The 21057-nt window shown below is 36.2% G+C and overlaps 1 protein-coding gene across 1 annotated transcript in view; it reads right to left on the reverse strand.

Annotated features, from left to right (window-relative positions):
* Positions 1-21057, reverse strand: part of LOC137395079 (TBC1 domain family member 9-like) — a 53883-nt gene that overhangs the window by 22026 nt on the left and 10800 nt on the right. Inside the window, exons 6-14 of the mRNA XM_068081867.1 lie at positions 20702-20800; positions 18469-18602; positions 17631-17696; positions 16171-16247; positions 14897-14953; positions 13270-13459; positions 11192-11394; positions 4873-4963; positions 1091-1363 (exon numbers count right to left, since the gene is read on the reverse strand). Coding sequence (XP_067937968.1) covers positions 1091-1363; positions 4873-4963; positions 11192-11394; positions 13270-13459; positions 14897-14953; positions 16171-16247; positions 17631-17696; positions 18469-18602; positions 20702-20800 — 1190 coding nt within the window. The remainder of the gene's footprint in view (positions 1-1090; positions 1364-4872; positions 4964-11191; positions 11395-13269; positions 13460-14896; positions 14954-16170; positions 16248-17630; positions 17697-18468; positions 18603-20701; positions 20801-21057) is intronic.

The raw sequence follows: 21057 nt of genomic DNA on the forward strand, positions 1-21057 counted from the left end.
TAACGATGCTATAGTGGTCGTTAAAATAAATGTCGTTATAAAATTCAATTATACAGTATCAATGAACAAAGCTATTTAGTTTCGCTTTTTCGCTCGTTTGTTATGATAGTTTAGTTTCGCACATGAAACTTTCGCGAGAGGATGACACCGCGAAAACGCGAAAGTTAGATGCCGCGAATACATAAGTGTCCTAGGGTATGCTGTCATGACTGACATGGCAGCGGAAGAAATATTTACTATATGAATATAGAAATGTAGCTGCTCTGGAGCTAGAGTACTCTAATTGTACCATAGTGTACACACAGCACTTGAAAATAAAAGGTATTGCAAAATGCCATTAGCACCCTATTTTTTCAACACGCGCTCTGCGAAGCACACCACGATTGTCAAACACTAGTGTAATTTTTGGTCATTGACGTTTGCTAAAATAAATCTGTAGAACGCTTATAACGCAAAATTGTTTAATTTTATATTTATTTTATTGAAATTAAGGATTACCAAAATAAATAATAAATTGTATTTATAAAACAATGTTTTATAGAGAAGGGTATTGTTATTTTGGAACAACAAAACTTTCATTATAAATCAAACTACGTTCCTTCGGTGCGATTTGAGTTCGTTCGTTCTAAATGCTACGATCAGATGACCAGTGATAAAACAACAAGTGAAAATATCATGCAACCTTTATATACACAAATAAGTCAGCTTCCGCAACATCAACGTCTGCAAACTTGCTCATTGTTAACTTAGTGTGCTTGGGTTGTGAAGAAGAAACTTTACAAAAAGAGGAATAAAGTAAGAAAGCTTAAATTTAATGAAAATGTAACTTCAAACTGTTGGTAAATTCAGGTTCAATACTAGGAAAAAGGTAGGGTTAGCACAATGTGCGCCTGAATTTTTTTAGTGTACGCAAAGCCAAAAAGGAAATGTCAATAGCAAAGGATGATATGGGGCTTCAACTAAAACGAAGTCACTTAAATTTTACAGTACCAACAAAAATAGAACAAGTTAGTCGAGTTAATAGCAAATCAAAAAGTTTTTGGAACATGCCCGTTGAAATACTCAAGCTAACTGATAAAAATCAAAAGACCTCATTGACTGCGCCTGAATAGATCATCCACATCTCCCCTCTCAAATCATCTGGTAAGCCTCTCATTATCTCATCGTGTATCTTCTTGGTGCGGTACATGCATACACCCCGCCCGTACTCCGCAAACGTCATAGACCACAGGCTCGCCCTTGCAGCATCCTTCGGTGACATGTCATCTATAGACTTAGGGCAGAAATGCTCGTGTAAGGCGGGAGCTAGCTCAAACTGTGGGGTGGTACTAGTAGGTGATGATACATCCGCTTGGTCTATACTCTGAAATGGAAAAGATTGCTTGATTTTCATTGTGAACCAAATTTGACCTTAAGTTGACCTGTAAGTTTGTCCTTAATGCATTACATAGAATTTTGATGCGCAGGAAGCCTCTCAATTTTAGATTAATTGAAAATGACAAACAAGATATATTTTAATGTTTCTGGATCCCCTGAAATAAAGAGTCACTCCATAAGTTGACCTGCCCTAATTATGCTTTACAGAGGTTTAGTCATAACCTACACCCGTAGACTTACCACCTCAAAAGCCTACGTAAATAACGGCATTTCATTCCTAGTAACATTTGAGAAATTTGAAAAAGAAACCAATCCAATTTTTAAAAACGATATAAGTATCGTGTTACTTTGTACTACAGTGTATTTTCACATTGATAGGCATCAACTTGAAATCTGTTTAAAACCGATTTTTCTAGCATTTTCTCAGATTTGGTTCTTGGTAATAGTGATACGTCAAAGCAAACCTATTGTAATCATAACGCTTTTCAATTTATATAATATTAGACATTTTTAATTACGCATATTTATTTATTCAACATGGCTAAACGGTAAAATAAACAGCATAATAAAGCTTTCACGGACATCCTATGAGCATCTTGTTCAGGCCTTGTAAGCAACAGGTCCACACATGCGTGAAATGCAAGTAATGAAGCATGTTAATAGGTGATTTGCAGACAATAATCGTCACAATAAAACATGTTTTGAAGTATGCAGCAAGAAAAGACGTTAAGAACCAAGAATCAAGCATGCCAGTAGTGGACAGATCTCTATACAGCTATAACCCATGTCTACGTGACTTAGGTCTCTCTACACATGTATAACCCATGTCTATGTGACAAGAACACCAAACCACAAGTTTTAGAATACATTTCAGCAGTAAGCTAGCAAGGTTTGTTCACAGTGAAGGAGTGAATGATCTGGCACAGAGAAGTTCTTTCAGACTTGAGGAAAGTCATTGAAGGCAGAAGTAAGTTTTATATCTCAGATATTCAACAGTCTGTTCATATAAACACCCTCCTCCAACCTTTCCAATTTCCAATATTATTTTAGACATGACTAATGTTGAGTCGAGAGAACACATCCTGTGTGCACACTGACAGACAAAGAGCAGAAGCCAGAAATTGCATTAGATTGAAAGAGTTAAAGATGTGGCTGCGTCAAAAAATTCGATTAAATGAAATTAAGACCAATAAAAGGCTAAAACATCAGCTACAATTTGATGCCATTTTTGTCTTTGTAGACCAACCCTGTCCAGAGATATATGCGTTTGAATGAGGCCCTCTTTTAAAAAGCTCACGTTCCAGCGGGTGCTTCTTTCGTGACGTCACAAGCAATATATCTGAAAAGAAACCACGAGCGATAAATATGAGGTCGCTTCCTTAGCCAATCATCAGCGCGAAATTTTGATATAGGCCGTAATAAATGTTATCACTCGTAAAACGCGTTGTCTGTGATCTCAAATTTAGGGATTTTACTCTATTATCAAGTCGCATGGACTTCGATATTTACTAAATTAATTAACATCGTTACTTTAATGAATTACTCGATCGACAAGTTTTATTGGCGAACAACATACATGTAATTGTAAAATTGCTGTAAAGTTACTGCGAAGGTGACTCCGAGTTTTCTTGGCATCAGGTAGTTAAAGTTCCACGGAGGAAGCTCGGAGAATGGAGGTAAATTTATCTTTTACTTTGAGTCTCCTATAGAGTTTCCTGTTGAATTTACATTCAGATTATATTTCCCTGTTTGAGGCTAAAATTTAATTTCCTGCGCGTGCGAGATACGTATGTACAGTGAGTTCTTGACGGCTTCTTTTTAATCTTTAGCATCTAGCTATACAATGGCTTAGATTGATGAGTATACTACAGGTAATATTTTAGTACTCATTAATACATGTACTAATTAATAAAATTATATTTTTTTGCTATCACTAATCATCGTTTTATATTCTTTTATCGGTTCACCTAGCTACATTTGCTTCAAATTTTCTGTGGCAGTTTTATCTAGTAAATTAGATTTATGATTTGAAATTAGATGTTCACTTTTCACTTGTAGAAAGTGAAGAAAATCGATTGATCAATGCAAATCTTTAATTTCCAGAACCAAAGCTTTGAATCGTTGGCTTGGCGTACTTGGGCCTTTGTTAAACGTTTATTCGTTTTTAAAATTACACTCGCAATCTATTTAACTCCCAATTTGGAAGCTTTCAATAGATACGCTTTAGAATGACATATCTATGAATGACATATATTTATTGCATTTGTTTTACTGATTACAGAATGTTTATATCGTCCCACCAGCCGAAGCAGCTTTGTCAGTGTGGAAACTGCCATAAAGGGGAAAGAGAGACTTGAATGTGTGCTGCATAAACCATGATGTTTTGTTTGAGTTTGTTGCAGTAGATGAATTTGTCTTATTGTATCAGCTAAAACTATGTGAGCGGCCACGACTTGATGAATATTTTTAATAAAAGCTTTATGCCGAGATGAAAGTATTTTTGCTTGTAAAAATTATATAATAAAATAATATTGTTGAAGATAATGCAAAACATGATTTGCAGAATATTGCAGTGAATTGGATATGGTATATGGATGTCCGCAGAACTGGAGAATGTGAGTTCAAATCCAGTTTGCAGCAGACTTCTCATCCTTAAAACTCTATCCCTATGTATATTCTTTTCAAAGACGCGGCTTGCTTATTTTACTTCAGTAGTAAGAAACTAGTAGTCGGTGTAGGCAATGATATACAGCCCCGCCCCAAGGATAGGGGACGGACATAATGTGGGCGGGATTTATGGGAGGCTGTATATCGTTAGTATGGGTAGCGGCGAAACTGTGCTGATACAAAGACCTTATTCGACATAGTTAGCTTGACAGAATTACCGTAGACCGGTAGAATTGGTAGTCGGTACCCAAATGTTTACACAACATTTGGAGAAAGTGAGTAGAACAAATTTTCCATTCTCGTTATTTGAAACATTCATAATAATGCATCTGCAGCTGAATTTAAAATTTTATTCTAGCCAACATGAGCAAATACAAAATAAGATATATGCCAATAGAGCCGCGTAGGACTAGACTTTTATCGCAAATAGTCGATGTGAATACGAGAGATAGAGACAGGTTGTATAGCGCGTGACATCATTTTGGGCAAGTCTGGGCACGTTTTTGTGGCCTGAGCGTTTTTACCGCGATCAGATCTTTTCGATTTTAATCTTCAAATATCTTGGCAATGAGATCGCCTCACACAACATATCAACTGATAGAAAAAAAATGCTTTCTTTTAAGATCAACTCAAATTTGACGCAACCACATCTTTAATTCCAAAATTCTAAAAGGAAGGATTTGTCATATCGCTAGCAACTTAATACCGTCAGTACATCAATAAAAGTTTTTCAATTGCTACAACAGCATGAGCCTGTGTAAAGACGATCTTGTTTATCTTCCTCATAATCTGAGAGTTGAAATTAATAAAATCGATACTTGGCCATACACTTTGCCTAGTGAGAGTGTTGTCAGAATCTGTATTGGAGTTGCCATCTCCTTCTGTTGCATCCTCTGTCAATGACTTGATTACTACTTTTCTAAAAGTAAACAAGTGGTTGTATTAGAAAGACAAAGATACACGGAAGATAAATGATGACACGTCTTTCGCTAACAAAGTAATTCTTTTACTGGAACACATTTAAATATTCTGCAAAACCTAATATTTGACAATATATATAATAAATATAATAATAATATAATATATATTAATATACTAATATATAATATTTATAATAAATGGCGCAAAGCTTATGAAAACAATTCTGATACCAGATTTATCAGCATAAAATTTTACATCAGCTAATGCCAAGGCTACACATGCGTTGCAGAATGAGTTTGAACACTTTATCGACTCCTTCCGTAACTACTGAGTCACAAGTTGAGCAAGTTCTGAGTCAGACGTGTTTTCAATATTACTATAGCTTACAGCGTTATTATTATTTTACTGATAATAACTAAATAATCTCTGTCACTACTACTATTGCTCAATAGATGATTATGAGAAGTCCATCGATCTACAATTGGTGAATCATCTCCAGCTGTAATGCGTCCAACAAAGCTGGTTGTGAAGAAAAAATTGTGATAAAAATAGTTTTTTTGCAAAATTAAACAAAGCTTAGCATCAGCTGTAAACATGTTTTCTATTGGCTAAAAGCAAGCAGGTAATTGTTTTCTGTCGTTTAAGGACAGATACGATTGGGTAACTTAATTAATTGGCTATTCACCACTAAGAAGCTGTTTGTTTGAAGCCTGCTCTTGGCCAGCTCGTTGTACGCAAAGAGTTAAGGGAGAGTAATGAACCACTATAGTTATTATTAAGTTTTACAACTAAAACTGCTTTAGAATCCAATCACAGAACTGAGAGTCTCAACATAATAGCCAGATGCTGTATGTATATGCACTTAGCTAGAGAGTCTTAGTGGCATGTGGATACCGAACCTCTGCATGGTAGATACCACCTGCAGGTTCTGAGGTTGGTAACCTCCTCTAAACATACATGTGGCTGAACACGGTTGACCAGCCAATACAGAGTCACTAATTATAGCAGTGCGGAAGCAAGTGCTCCAAACAAGGCAAATCCAAACACAGAGCTATCACACTAGAAATGACCCTAGATATAGATTGTGCAAGGATGCACCTGAGACCACCTAACACATCATCAATGGATGCAAGCAGCCAACAGAAAAGGCATATACTGAGCAGCATAATCATGTTGCAGGTGTAGTGCATAGAAATTTATGCAATGATCATGGCCTCAATATGCCACAACACAGGTGGGAAGCGTGTATAAAGTCAATGAAACCGATTGTGCGAAGCTCTTCTGGGAATCCAATATCCGGACAGACAACCACATTTTCACGAACCAGCCAGATGTAGTGGTGGACAAGGAGAGCAAGAGGGCTACTATAATAGATAGCCTATAGCGGTACCCAATGACTACAACATAGTCAGCAAACAAAAAGAGAAAGTGTAAAACTATCTCTCACTCATAGAAGTCGAAGAATGCTAGCATCTTAAAACAGCTGTAATTCTGGTAGTCATTAGAACGTTGGGTACAATAGCACCTGCACATTAAATGTGGCCCAAATGCTGGCAACAATCAACACAAGTGAATTGCAGACAAGGGCCCTTTTCAGTACGGTGAGGTCAAACTGGCCCAACTCTCAGGTCTCTGCTAGGTGGCCCTAACTGGGATACACATTACCACACTGCTTGGATTAACGAGAAATTGGCGAGAAATTTTAGTTTTTTGAAAGCCATCAAATTTATGTTAAAATTGGGTTAATATAACTTAATGTGAGAATGAATCTATTTAGAATATTCCAACCTATCTAGATTCTCAGATACGCAATGAATCTGATTGATCTATTCTCAACAAACACTAACCTGAAGCAGATACCAATGTAATTTTGTGGTTAACAGCTGAATGTACATTTTATTACATTAGCAAACAAAACACAAAATTATTCATTTGTTTATACTTATGAAGATAAGAAACTAGACAAGTATCATCCACGTAACTCGATTTCATAATACTAGTAACTAAAAAAATTATACTCTATTCCTAGCCTGTGATTTAATATAACCATTTTCATTTATGTAAATGGGAAACATTATCATATACTATTTACATCTTCACTAAAATATGATACTCACTGAATTTATCAGCCATATTGCTCGGGTATGCATAAAGTAATACTTTGACAGAAATCATTAGATAGCCAGGGATAGAAACTGAATTTATTATTTTTGTTAGTTTGCTAGCCTAAGATTCTACGAATGACCTTGATTAATAGCTGACTTATAAAACAGTATCTGAAGCTCCAGATTTAGTTACACAACGATTGGCTAAGCCAGTAACTTGACCTGCTTATCAGTGCCAATACTGATATCAACACCAAATCAGGGACATCCCCAGGCGAAAGTAACTATAGCATGTCTATGTATCCAGTCAGCTTCCTATCTAAACTGGCTTATCATTGGTGTAACATAAAATGAGAATTCAATGATTGTTTATGTATGCAGTAAACAATAGTTTTCAATATTTGTATTACCTAATAACATAGACCAATATACTGTATTATATATATTTAGCCCTAATTCAGTCTTAATGCTGAGGAGCCAAATGTGTTTTTAGATATTTATTGTTTAAAATACTCAAATTGTACATCTAATCTGCCTGACCATCCATTACATTCTTCTACTTTCCCAAAAAACACTACTACACCTCAGGCCAGACACTACCTTACACCTAACACCTTACCAGTTTACATTATAGAACAGTGTTATGCAAAAAGAGCGTTTCTTTCAATATATATTATTTACTTTACTATTTCTTGGTTTTGTCTCATGGTCCTATTTGCTTTAAACGACCTTGACCCGTGTAAACAAAATTATTATCCATCAGACGATTGAAACTGTCAAGACTATATTTATCCAAGACTGTTTGGGTAGGGAAGTGTCAGCAGAGACCTTGCATCACCATAAATAAACACATGCTTGCTCAACCACAGAGTTCACCCATGCAGATGACAACAGCTGCTGCACCCTCTCTAGTTGTACGAGGTTGATACGATGCAGCAAGCCCCAAGCCATTGCTGCATTCAAACATCATAGTATTTTACGAGCTCTGTGAGGAAATAGAAGAACGCTAAAGGTCAACACCTTAGCTAATTAAAATATGCCAGTACTATTCACGATGCTGCATCTACAATGTATTTTATTACCATTGCTGCCATAGAATGTTGTCATAAAAAACGCCTGAACTTATGATCATTTGTCAAAATTCCAATGCAGTTCGACATGCACGCTATAGTCTATAGACATGCCCAACCATAAGCATACACCAGGCTTCATACAGCATGGAAAAGTAATGTTACAGTGCGCCCAAGGGTTATGGTGTCTCTGTTTTACGGTTTTTCCCAGTCTTACGATGTGGAAGACCATTATTTCTTCATCCTCACGTTACAGCATTTTTTGCCATACTACATGAACAAAAATATGTCGAAATTCAAATTTGGCGGGTCGGTGTACTGAATCCTTATATATCCTTATATATCCTGAATCCTGATATCCTTATTTGAAAATTCTCTGCCACAACGCCTAAATGAGATGCGATGCTCCCTCTATCTCAGTTAGCATTCTTCAAGTTTCGTAAATGCTTGATATTATTGCATGAGTGAAACAGAAATTCGTGAAAGTAAGCGAATGTGAAAAGTTATTGTGCATTTTAGCGCTGGATATAGTACTTACTATTAACTTTAATTCATTATACATACATAGCTATATGTATAACTTTAATTCGTTAGCCTTGGAAAAAGTAAGAAAATGATTGCCATGGCAATGAAGCTAGAGTTACCAGGTTAACTATTAGTTAACTGTTGTTACTAAGGTTAATATAATATTTTGTCACTAATTTTTATTAAGTGCAAAAATTAATGATTGCACATATTAGTGTGTATATAAATTTTTCGTGTTTTTACCAGGGGGTGTTTGCATTAAATAATTACTATGGGCTTTTATACCGCTCCATATGACAGTTTCGCCTTATGATGCCAACGCCGGAACGAATCTATGTGGCATGACATGGTCGGCTGTATTTGAATGTTAGCTACTTCAAATGAAGTAGTTTGAAAGTTATTTCAATCAAATGTTCCAATCAAACAAACAGGTCACAATTTTCTTGCAGTTTTCACCAGAGAATGCAGTGATACTGACTGATGCATTAAAGGATTCAACTTTCATCAAAGGGTTTTAAGGGATCAAATTTTATCAGAAAGTGCAGATACTTTTTATCAATTAATATTTTGTTGTTTTAGGTTAGCTGCCTGCCTGGATGCTTAAAGATTATAATCAACCAAATACGATCACATTTAAAACGCTCAGATAAAAGAAAACTTTTTCTGAGCGTTTTAACCGCAATTAAGTTTTGCCAAATTTTAATCTTGAAATATTCTGGCAGGCAGGCTCACCTCAAACAACAAACAAAGTATCAAATGATAAAAAATATCTGCACTTTCTGATGAAATCTTTTGAAATTTGATATGATCCTCTAAGAAGCTGACAGAATGAATGAACAATAAAATCATATTAAAGGAACAACAGGAAATGCTAATTGCCTACTTTCATCTCTCGCAGCATGTTTGTCTAGCAGGAGTGAAATCTAATACAGATAACAGGATCCATACTTGGAGTTTGAAGTACTAGTCAAGCACCTATGCACTCATGCCACTGTGAGATGTTGCCAACCACAAGTCGATAAACATCAGACAACATACATGGATAGTACTTGTTGATAAGCCATGAATGTGTCTCAACATAGAGCCGTACACACAAAAAGAACAGCAAACAGTCGACCTAATAGGACATTCTGAATTCCAAAACAATTTTTCACATGAGATAGTCTAAATGATTCTAATCCATTCCAAAACTAAAATTGGTTTGTTAAGCATTTCCAGATAATTGTAAATCATATACTGTATACTAAGAGAGCAGGTATTGTATGAAATCTAGTGAATTCCCCATAAATACTCTATTAATAGACTTAGATAGCCTGTGAAATCTATTATCATTTCTATAGGACCTCATGCCCTGGCTTCGGCTCCTCAGATTCTTGTGTAAAATAAAAATGTGTAGAAATAGCTAATGTGTTTACTCTGATAAATGATAAACATAGCATAATACACTGATATATAAAATAAAACACAAAATATGGTTAATGTTTCATAAACCACAGATATCAGGAATAAATACAAATTCAGTTGGCAACCAACATGAGCCAAAAAAACCTACTTAAAAAGAGGACACCCACTAGTAAAAAGAGGACACATACTAGTAAAAAGAGGACACATACTGGTAAAAAGAGGACACCCACTAGTAAAAAGAGGACACATACTAGTAAAAAGAGGACACATACTGGTAAAAAGAGGACACCCACTGATAAAAAGAGGACACATAGGCCTACTGGTAAAAAGAGGACACCCACTAGTGAAATGAGGACACATACTGGTAAAAAGAGGACACCCACTAGTAATAAGAGGACACATACTGGGAAAAAGAGGACACATACTGGTAAAAAGAGGACACATACTGGTAAAAAAAGGACACCCACTAGTAAAAAGAGGACACATACTAGTAAAAAGAGGACACATACTGGTAAAAAGAGGACACTCACTGATAAAAAGAGGACACATAGGCCTACTGGTAAAAAGAGGACACCCACTAGTGAAATGAGGACACATACTGGTAAAAAGAGGACACCCACTAGTAAAAAGAGGACACATACTGGGAAAAAGAGGACACATACTGGTAAAAAGAGGACACCCACTAGTAAAAAGAGGACACCCACTAGTAAAAAGAGGACACCCACTAATAAAAAGAGGACACCCGCTGGGAAAAAAGGACACCGACTGATAAAATAGAAACCTACAAGTAAAGAGAGGAAATCTGTAAACAAGTCAAACTCCCAGAAAGAAAGAAACTTTACGGCAAAGGAATAAAACCCACAATCAATCAGTAGGGAGCAATAAAACTGAAGCCTTCATAGAGATAAACCTTAGTGACAACTGAAAGACCAGATCATCCAAACGATGCCTTACTTTTTTCTTCACCCTAGCTGTTAAAATTAGTATTTCAAAAAAAAGTTTGAAATATTTACGACGAAAATACCAGACAATATTTAAATAAAGTCATCCAACTTCCCAAAACTTCCCAGAAATGGACAACTGATATTCAGAAAAGCGAAAGTTACGATATGGTTTACTTACGACCTATGCTCGGTCTGCTGACCAAGCATGTCAGCGAGCTTGACTAGCATCGTGTCTTGATCGAAGAGATCGGTGAACAGGAAGTTAGACTTGTTACTGGTTGAGATGAGAAGGGCGTTGTTAATCTCATTTTGTTTGTTACCCGTTTTCTCCACGCAGTCGACCATCCGTAGAGGTATGACGACCTGGACATCATCTTGATCCTAGAGAATTCGAGAATGGAATGAAAATTTTTACCCCTTACCATCATCACATCAACTACTAGGAGACACGCCATTTTGATGTGCACCAGTGAGTGTAGGATGAGAAAAGAGCGATTTTCTGGAAACACTCCAACAGAAGCATCGCTGGTGGTCTGATTCATGTAAAAAAGTGGTGCAAGCTGCTTTTTCTGTGTAAATAATAAAAATATTGATTGTTTGATGCCGCAGTTACAGAATTGAAACAGGCTGTTATTGTGTACCACAACCATGAGTTGATCTGCTAAACGATCAACCATGCTGAACATGTGTGAGAAATCACAATGTCAGCACATCAAATACATGCACCAACTGTATAGCGGTCAATAAAGTTACTCATCTAAAGCCATTGCTAAGAGGACTCTCTATTGCATATTCTATGCGAAGATCAGTGCAAGCTTATCCATTCTGAATAATTTTAAAGCCGTGAAAGTGTGCCTTGCGTGAATTGTGACTCAAGCGATGCAAGAGCTTTCCAAACAAACCGCTACGTTAGACCAAAGGTCGATGCTACTACAAGCAAGTGCTGGCTCAATCAGGATTTGGGTCAATGCAAAACGATTAGTGAAGTAGCCGTCTACTTCCTGCGCAACTTACATATCATTGGTGAGTCAATAAATCAGTATTCTACAGTTAGAAACAGTGACACCATTGAAGCAGCGGTCTTCTTCAAACCTGACCCTGAAGGTACGGTTCAAATTTTCCATTTTATGAAAATATCACGATGAAGTGGCAACTGAACAGAATGTCGAATGGTTTGGGTTGGTCAATAAAACTCATTGGTTCAGACTTGACGATTTAACGGCAAAAACTACTGGTACTAGCTGTTATACTAGTTGAAATTCAACCTTTGTTATTTGCAAAATGCAATGCTTGTACAACCTCATGTTCTTTGTCTAATCCTATACTATAGACAACAACTAGGCTGAATGCCTGGCATTGCACTGATAATAAAATAAGTGACCAATGAATTTGAGTAACTTAACGTAACTTAAAGGTTGACTTGCAACAAAATTCACGTTACAGTTACAGTTATTTGGTATCAGAAGATTCCCCATGTCTTACTCTGTTGTGTTGTAGGTGCCAAATATGTGGAAATGTGATTACAAGCTCTTAAAAGTTCAAAAACGAGACAAGGCCATCTAAGAACGAGACAAGGTCATCTAAGAACTCTAAAAAATAGTCAGTGACTTCAAGATGGACTTGCACAATGTTTCAGTGGATTTTACCAGAAACTCCGTAATTCTCTATCATTTTGCTTTTGACGATCGAGGTAATTGAACTGCCAAGGCGTTTTACGATTGAAATTGACAAAACTTGATTGCGATTAACACGCTCAAAAGAAAAATCCATGCCGAATGACATCACTAGTTGTTATTGTTGTAATAGTTGATATCGGCTATTGCGTTCAACTGGCAGCATTACGCGTCTCTATTCTGTTGGTCTCTTTGCAACTTTAGACATCATAATTGTGCGCTTGAATCTGAGCATGTCAAGAAAGAATGTCATTCAAGCTATTGTATCTCTGGACTGGGTGCGCAGAGACAAATATTACATCAAATTGAAGCTTGATGTCAGCTTTGCAATGACTATTTTTCGCATCATTTCAATGGTGCACCTTCACCTTAAGCATGAAATCGCAGAGAGCCAGCTTGTCTGGCCAGATTCTACTGAATGAGCTTATTGATTACCAGATCAAAGTGAATGGGTTCATTGACTTCCAGGATTCATTTTACAGTAATAGGCTACTAAAGCCCTTCGCACAAGCTGATTGGCTAGTAGAGCCCTTCGCACCAGCTGATTGGCTACCAGAGCTTATTCAACCAATCAATGGCTAACCTTGCTGTCAAAGCACACGTAATTCTTTGAGACATAGAGGAGGCCATTGGTGTGTGCCTTCTTATAGGGCAGCCAGAGGCAACACCTCGTGTCTCCATCCAGTCTCTCTCGATCAGGCAGACGAAACAGATTTTGGTAAGCTTCACTCCGAGCTCTTGCATCCAGGTCCCTTTTTAAACTAGGCACCTTGCTATTGCAGATAAAAAGGTGCATTTAATCAAACGAATGAGTAAGATAGATAACAGAGACAGGTAACAGAGACAGATAACGGAGACAGATAACGAAAATAAGGCAGCAGTACAGTCACCAACTTTAGCGGAGCAAAAGGTAGCAACAGAAGTATTGAGTAATCATAGCATAAAATATATTGATGTAAAACAAAAGGTGTCGACTGTAGCAACCCATGTATTGCATATACCGGTAGTTTTAAAACCTCAACTGTGGCAAAAAGGCCCTAACACTAGTACAAAAGGAGTTGACTGCATCAATAAAGGAACAGGCTGTAACAAGAAATATACCCAACAGGATGAAATTACTCGACAGATTTAATAATTCGCAAACAGTCAATTCCACGACTTATTAAAATTCGCAAATAATTTGTTTTATTTTTAACACAAGGGAGAATAACTACTACCATCTCACATTAAAAACTATCCGCTAGATGGAGTTAGTAAACGTAGCTGAGTTCCAATCTCTTTTAAAACATCGCTGGGGTTTTGAGTTAACCCCATTACCAATGCATCACACTACTTTACAAAATTATTCAAGGTTGTCACAATTTATTCGGAATTCAGCAAGGCGTTGTCATTACAAAAATCTCTCCTGCATTTCTTTACGATGAAAACACTCATAACTTACCACAAATTGTTGGTTAACCAAAAGCCTCCAAATTGATTAATATTTATGAAAACCTCTGGATGCAGCCAAAAATTTATAGCTTAGCATGATCGACATAATTTTCCCAGCTAAATAGAAACCTAAACACGTGGTATTTGCATGTGAAGGTTTAACTTTATTGCTAGCTACTTTCACGAACTTATTTATTCGTGAATGTGTTCATCCGCAAATATGCATGAAGAGACAATTTTCGCGAAATTTAACTCTGCAAATAATTTCATCCTGTAGGGTAGTCATCCACAATTGAGTTAAGCGACTCTTTAGACCTGGGATAAAACATATAAAACATTGTGATACATAATAATAATAATAATAACAACACGCCATAATAAATAATCTTCACGATAATAAGAGACGTGTTTGTCCGTCTGAAACCAGGGTTAGAGGTTAGGAAAAAAATTGCTTGAGACAGGATTCAAACCCACTACGTTTGGGTTCACTGCCATGCATGCTACGACCTGCACCAATTGTTCACCTTCCAACATTTCAGAATAATTGTACAGATAATTATTCTGTGTTTTACCAGCACACATGACAATCTCTCACAGCTCACTCAAGTGCCAGAATGCTAGTAATAATTATAAACCCTACGATACGCACTTAGCATTTATTCTTAGCTCCAAGTGCGCAAACTATTTACCGCGCACTATTTTACCTATTTAGATATCACAATAGAACGGATGTTAAGGAGAATCAAGATGTGACAACATCATCTAAATTCAGTAGTCACCTGTTCTGAGTGCTAGGAAGAGACTTGTCCTCCATGAACCCCTCCTCCACAATCAACCTAAACAGAACAACTCTCATAGCAAACAAACGGAGGAAAAACCGCTGTTTAAAAGCTTATAATATCAGACAAAAGATTATTGCGAGTAAGTTAACAGCGACACCAAAAAACATCTGTGAACGATAGGTAAACTCTGAGTAATAATTTTTTAGTGTTTATTATTTATTTCATTAAAAGAAATTATTGTTTAATGAAATGTTTTAAATAATCTATTATCTCATTTCTTAGTGTACATTATTTATAATCACATCAATAGGTATTACTAAATGTAGCACACTTCTGTCATGGTGGATAAATATACAAGAGTTTTATCAGTACAGTCGACCCTCGCTAAACGGACCATTAGAGCCGGTGGGTGATATGGTTCAGCCGATTGTTCGCTTGTAACATCCAATCCTAATGTAGAGAGCTATTTGTTATATTGATATACAAGACAAAACTTATGATAACAAGAAGGGCTGATGACATACAGATTGGTGGTTCATTAGAACTACAATAACTACATGTATATATAATAAACACCATCTATATATATAGTTCTCAAAGTATGTCCGTATGTTGTATGTCCGTCTGCATTCCGCCTATCGCTATTATTAGAATGACTGCAGCTGGACAACAATGCTGACGCAATGTCTTGGAGTAGCGTCATTGGAAGCCTAGCAGCTTACTGCAATTTTCCATTGGCAATATGCCAGGCTACTAGCTTGAAAGTTACAGTTGTTTGACAAAGTTTTAAAACATTTACAGTTGATTTAATTTTTCTCTTAATTTATTTCAACTACACGAAACACTTCTCTCATGATATGTACTTTGAAAGTTAGAATGGTAAATGTTGTTATACGCTAAATACAAATCAATTTTCTGTCCAGACTTTTTTATTACCCGGGCAACGCCGGGTAGCACAGCTAGTTATATGTAAACTGAAGATGGGCTGACTGCTTGCTTATAACTGAGATAGTCTTTTACAGATTATGGTTGAATCTAAAGATGCATGACTTGCTGAACCATAGAGCAAACACAGAAAATAAACATATGTTGACTCATTGATGCATAGAACACACGCGCACAATATAGACATATATTAACTCACTGATTCATAGAGCAAACACATAATATAGACATAGATAATTCACTGAATCATAGAGCAAATGCATAATATAGACATAGATAACTCGGTGATTCATAGAAAACACAGAAAATAGCCTTAGATAACTCACTGGTGCATAGCCATATCAGTTAGTTGCTGCATGAGTTTATACGCATCTTCTCTGCTCACAAACATCGTGAAGTAATGCTGAAACAAACAATATCCATCATCGAGTCTTATACATTGGCCAGAGCTCCAGGCTTGGTACAGTCTAAATTGGCCAGAGCTCCCGACTTGGCACAGTCTAAATTGTACACCTTTTATTCTAGCTTCACCTATTGTTCCCGCATTGTGTCTTTCTAGAAGTTCTATACAGTAAAACTTCTATTTGTCCCCTGCTTTTATTTGAACAGCCCCTCTAATAGAACACCACTATAGATAAAGGGTTAAAAATATAGCGCCTTGGCATTCAAATGAGGGTTTTACAGTATCTTTCATGCCAATGAGTATGAAAATATTAATCCTTTAAAATGAACTTTCACACAATTTTTAGTAAATTTTATCAGGAGATATCAGTATTTTACTATGATTTGCAATTGTTTTTGATGTTTGGGATTGTCAAAATGCTTCAAAATTCAAGTTGACAAAACTTGATCATAGTTGAAAGCTCAAATCAAGTGAAAGTGTGATTATGATGTCTACAGTTGCAAAGAGACTGATAGAATAGAGACGCATAATGTATCAACTTGAACACAATAGCCGATATCAACAATAGCAACGATAGCAACTAGTAAAATCATTTTGCATGTATTTTCCTTCTAAGCGTTTTAATCGCAACCAATCAAGTTTTATGAATTTTAATCTTGAAACATTCTGGCGATCAGATCATCTCAAGCATCAAAAACAATCGCAAATGATAGAAACTTTAATAATAAAAAATGATAGAAACAAATAATAATGATAATAACAAATGATACAAAATAACAATACTTTTAGTTGAATTCTACAAAGTTAACCTTTAATGGTTTTAGTATCAACGACGATACCTAGAAGGTCAACAGGACCATGTGATGTAATGGGTAGCACGGCTGCTCATAGTAATTGGACATGATAACATCTTATTGAATATCAATTCAAAAGTTAAAACGCAAGACTAATCATGTAGACCTGAAAGAAGAATCTTAGCCAATATAAATCGCTAAGGGAAGACAACCGGAGAGATATAAAATGTACTCGGCAATTTATTAGTTTGGGACCTAATTTCAATGCAAACAGAATAGATGGAGTTTGAATGCAATCGTCTCTGACTATATGATGAATAGAATAATGACTCTATGAAGGATACTTGACAAGGCAAGTTTGGACCGGCACAGCAGCTGAACTCACAGCACTTATACGATGAGCTGGTTCAACACTCCAACCATATTTGATTACAAATGCCATAAAATACAAGTAGTACTTGCACTAATAATCAACTTCAAATCAATGTGTGCATCGAAATCATAACAAGCTCACAAACTAATAAATTGCCAAGCATTAGAAACTAAAACAACAAAAATGCTTCAAAATTTAAAAAGAGAGGAAACTTACATCAGCTTCCCGAGTGCCAACATGGATTCCATTAGGAAACAGAATGTTTTCATCCTTGTTGAGTTGCTATAAGGTATGAGAGTACAGAGTTTATAATGTTGAGTTGCTATAAGGTATGAGAGTACAGAGTTTATAATGTTGAGTTGCTATAAGGTATGAGAGTACAGAGTTTATAATGTTGAGTTGCTATAAGGTATGAGAGTACAGAGTTTATAATGTTGAGTTGCTATAAGGTATGAGAGTTGAGTTGCTATAAGGTAGAAGGGCAGAGTTTATAATGTTGAGTTGCTATAAGGTAGAAGGGCAGAGTTTATAATGTTGAGTTGCTATAAGGTATGAGAGTTGAGTTGCTATAAGGTAGAAGGGCAGAGTTTATAATGTTGAGTTGCTATAAGGTAGAAGGGCAGAGTTTATAATGTCGAGTTGCTATAAGGTATGAGAGTTGAGTTGCTATAAGGTAGAAGGGCAGAGTTTATAATGTTGAGTTGCTATAAGGTAGAAGGGCAGAGTTTATAATGTTGAGTTGCTATAAGGTAGAAGGGCAGAGTTTATAATGTTGAGTTGCTATAAGGTAGAAGGGCAGAGTTTATAATGTTGAGTTGCTATAAGGTAGAAGGGCAGAGTTTATAATGTTGAGTTGCTATAAGGTAGAAGGGCAGAGTTTATCGATTGCTTGACTCAAAATCAAATATTCAAAACAAACATCTGTTTACAAAAACCGACATCCTCTACTTCTCACGGTAGAAACCATACGAAATGTAAAACCCACCAGAGCAGTAAATAAGTAAACAGAGGTCAAGCTGGTAAGCACTATTAAAAGCCAGAAAATAATAATGACCTTGACATCAACCCATCTGGTGATGATCTTAGACTCCTTGCCAAGAAGAAAGGAATAGAAGCACATATGGTTGATGGAGAGATAGAGCCAGCCCTGACGTGGCACCTTGTGCTTTATATAACTGCATGAATAATCTACAAACAACCAGTGGTTATTACAGAACAAATATATGACCTCATTCTGATAGATACACTGAACATGGTACTACAGAAACCAGCTTGATGAGTTTCATTATTAATATTAACATACAAACATTGTAATTTAATTATGTCCAAGATAGACCTTGGATGATAACGACATAAATATAAACTTAACAATCTAATTAATTGGTTTCATTTATAGATACGACGCACAAGCATTTCACAGGTAAACAATACGCTACGTAATGTCTTTAAAAAGATGGACATAGTAATACATAGCTTGACTCACACGCTAGTATAGACTATCGATTCAACAGCCACCCACAATAATTTTAGTAATTTTCACAACTTCAAGGATGATGATAATAGTAACTTGATGAGAATTAGATGACCAAAGCATAAACAAATATCTTTAAACTCAATCTATTTAAAAAGGATAGAGTATTGCTTCATCACTAGTTGAGATAAAGGAGATAAACAGGTGGCAGCAGACAAGATACATAGCCGATATCTAGCGTAAATGTTTACTATGACTACACGCGCTCTGACTACTACATGATCAATAACATGTGTGGTAAAAAAGATTGACCAAGGAGAGTTGATGTCAGTCATGTGACAACCATGACACTCGTGCTCATACTTGCCAAGAAGTTGAGAAAAAAAAGCGTGAGATTGACGGTAAATGTAGTAGTTGAATCCGAAGCCTAGATTCTTTGTGAAGTTTTTTTTCTTCATCGGTACCTACATAGGAGGCCCTTCGACGATTTTATTCAATGTTCAGGTACTCTACTATCAATGTGAGGTCATGGTCGTTTGCCAACGATATGTCACAGCTCCGTGTATAGTCTTTGTTTATTGATGAAAAACTGTAGAGCAAATCGTTAGACATCAATGTTGCTGAATCTAAATAACCCAGGTTTTATGGCAAACATACGGTTTAATAGCGATCTGCTTCATTGTTGCTAACTTTGTATGATAATGAGGGCTCGCAACCAGTAAACAAAAGGGAAAACGACAAGTAAAAAAATTAAACCACTACTTTTATTGAAAAAGCTGGAGGAAAACGGGAGATTTTGTGCAAAAGGGAGACTGACTTAAAAAACTGGAGAGTCCCGGCCAAATCGGGAGACTTGGCAAGTATGCTCGTGCTGCAATCTCCTTAAACGGTTGTTCATGTACTGTTAGTATATTTGTTTATGATGAAGAGAATAAACAGTTTGAGATAACAATAGCATTTTCACAACTATTTGCATAGCCATGCTTCTGTTCAAGGAAATATATTATAAGTTAACAGTGAAAACAGCAAATATAAGATACTTGAAGTACAAGCCATAAATACACTATTGAAAGAGACTGGGTTTCAACATATTTTATCGGCTCAAAAATTCTCTGCAACGTTTTATGGACAAATTCCATTTGTATGAGTACCTCCTATGTATCTGTTATGAGTGAGAATATCTATGGTTCACATATAAATAGTGGTTGACTTAAATAGTGGTATCTGTTATGAGGGAGAATAACTTGGTTCATATATAAATAGTGGTTACGTGAAGCACTGTTGTCATCAATATTTTAAAGTGAATCTTGCATGAAACAAGTTGTGATAAAAAAGTGAAATAGTTTATTTTCATCCCAATATATAATGATTGTAAGATTGAACTATTTCGGCTAATATCAGATCAATACGTTCGCTCTGACATGAGACGTGATCAATGTGTTGGCGATGCAGAAGACGCGTTTTGTCGATGTGTGTAGCATAGCCCTAACATAAATGCAGGTTATCATGGTCTTCAAGGCATATGCTTGAAGATTGCTATATGTTTGCCATATGCTTCAACATTTACACAGTAGAGTTCTAAGCTGACCATATGATAATACTACCCTTGTGAAGAAGTAGGAACAACAGCTCTTTGACAGAAGATGCTACACATGTAACCGACCAAGACATCATAGATGTAACATATCACGGACACAGGTATCATAGATGTAACATACCACAGACAAGGACATCATAGATATAATATACCACGGACACAGACATCATAGATGTAACATACCACAGACACAGGTATCATAGACACGTTATAACTCACAATTGACTAGTTTCTCCTCAAGAGGAAGTTTGAAGAGTCTGTGGAACTTAGCAACAGCACCTTTAAAATTCTTTGTCTCCTCTTCATCCACCTCAACATCTTTAAAAAAAAAACGAAGAGCAACAGTGAGAGCCTTAACATAACACAAGGGAGACAACCCCAAATGCAGTCCTTACCAATTACATTGTCAATAAATGACCTATAGACTATTATTAAACCTGCAAACCAACTTTGAGTTACGCCAAATGAAAACATAACTAACTTTCTCTAATACTTAGACCAATGTATCAATGATACTTTCCAGTAGACAAATATTGTTCGCGGAAGATGTTTACCTAAAGACCAACCAGGACTAT

This window comes from Watersipora subatra, chromosome 4, assembly GCF_963576615.1.
Source record: "Watersipora subatra chromosome 4, tzWatSuba1.1, whole genome shotgun sequence".
In the NCBI taxonomy this organism is placed as follows: Eukaryota; Metazoa; Bryozoa; class Gymnolaemata; order Cheilostomatida; family Watersiporidae; genus Watersipora; species Watersipora subatra.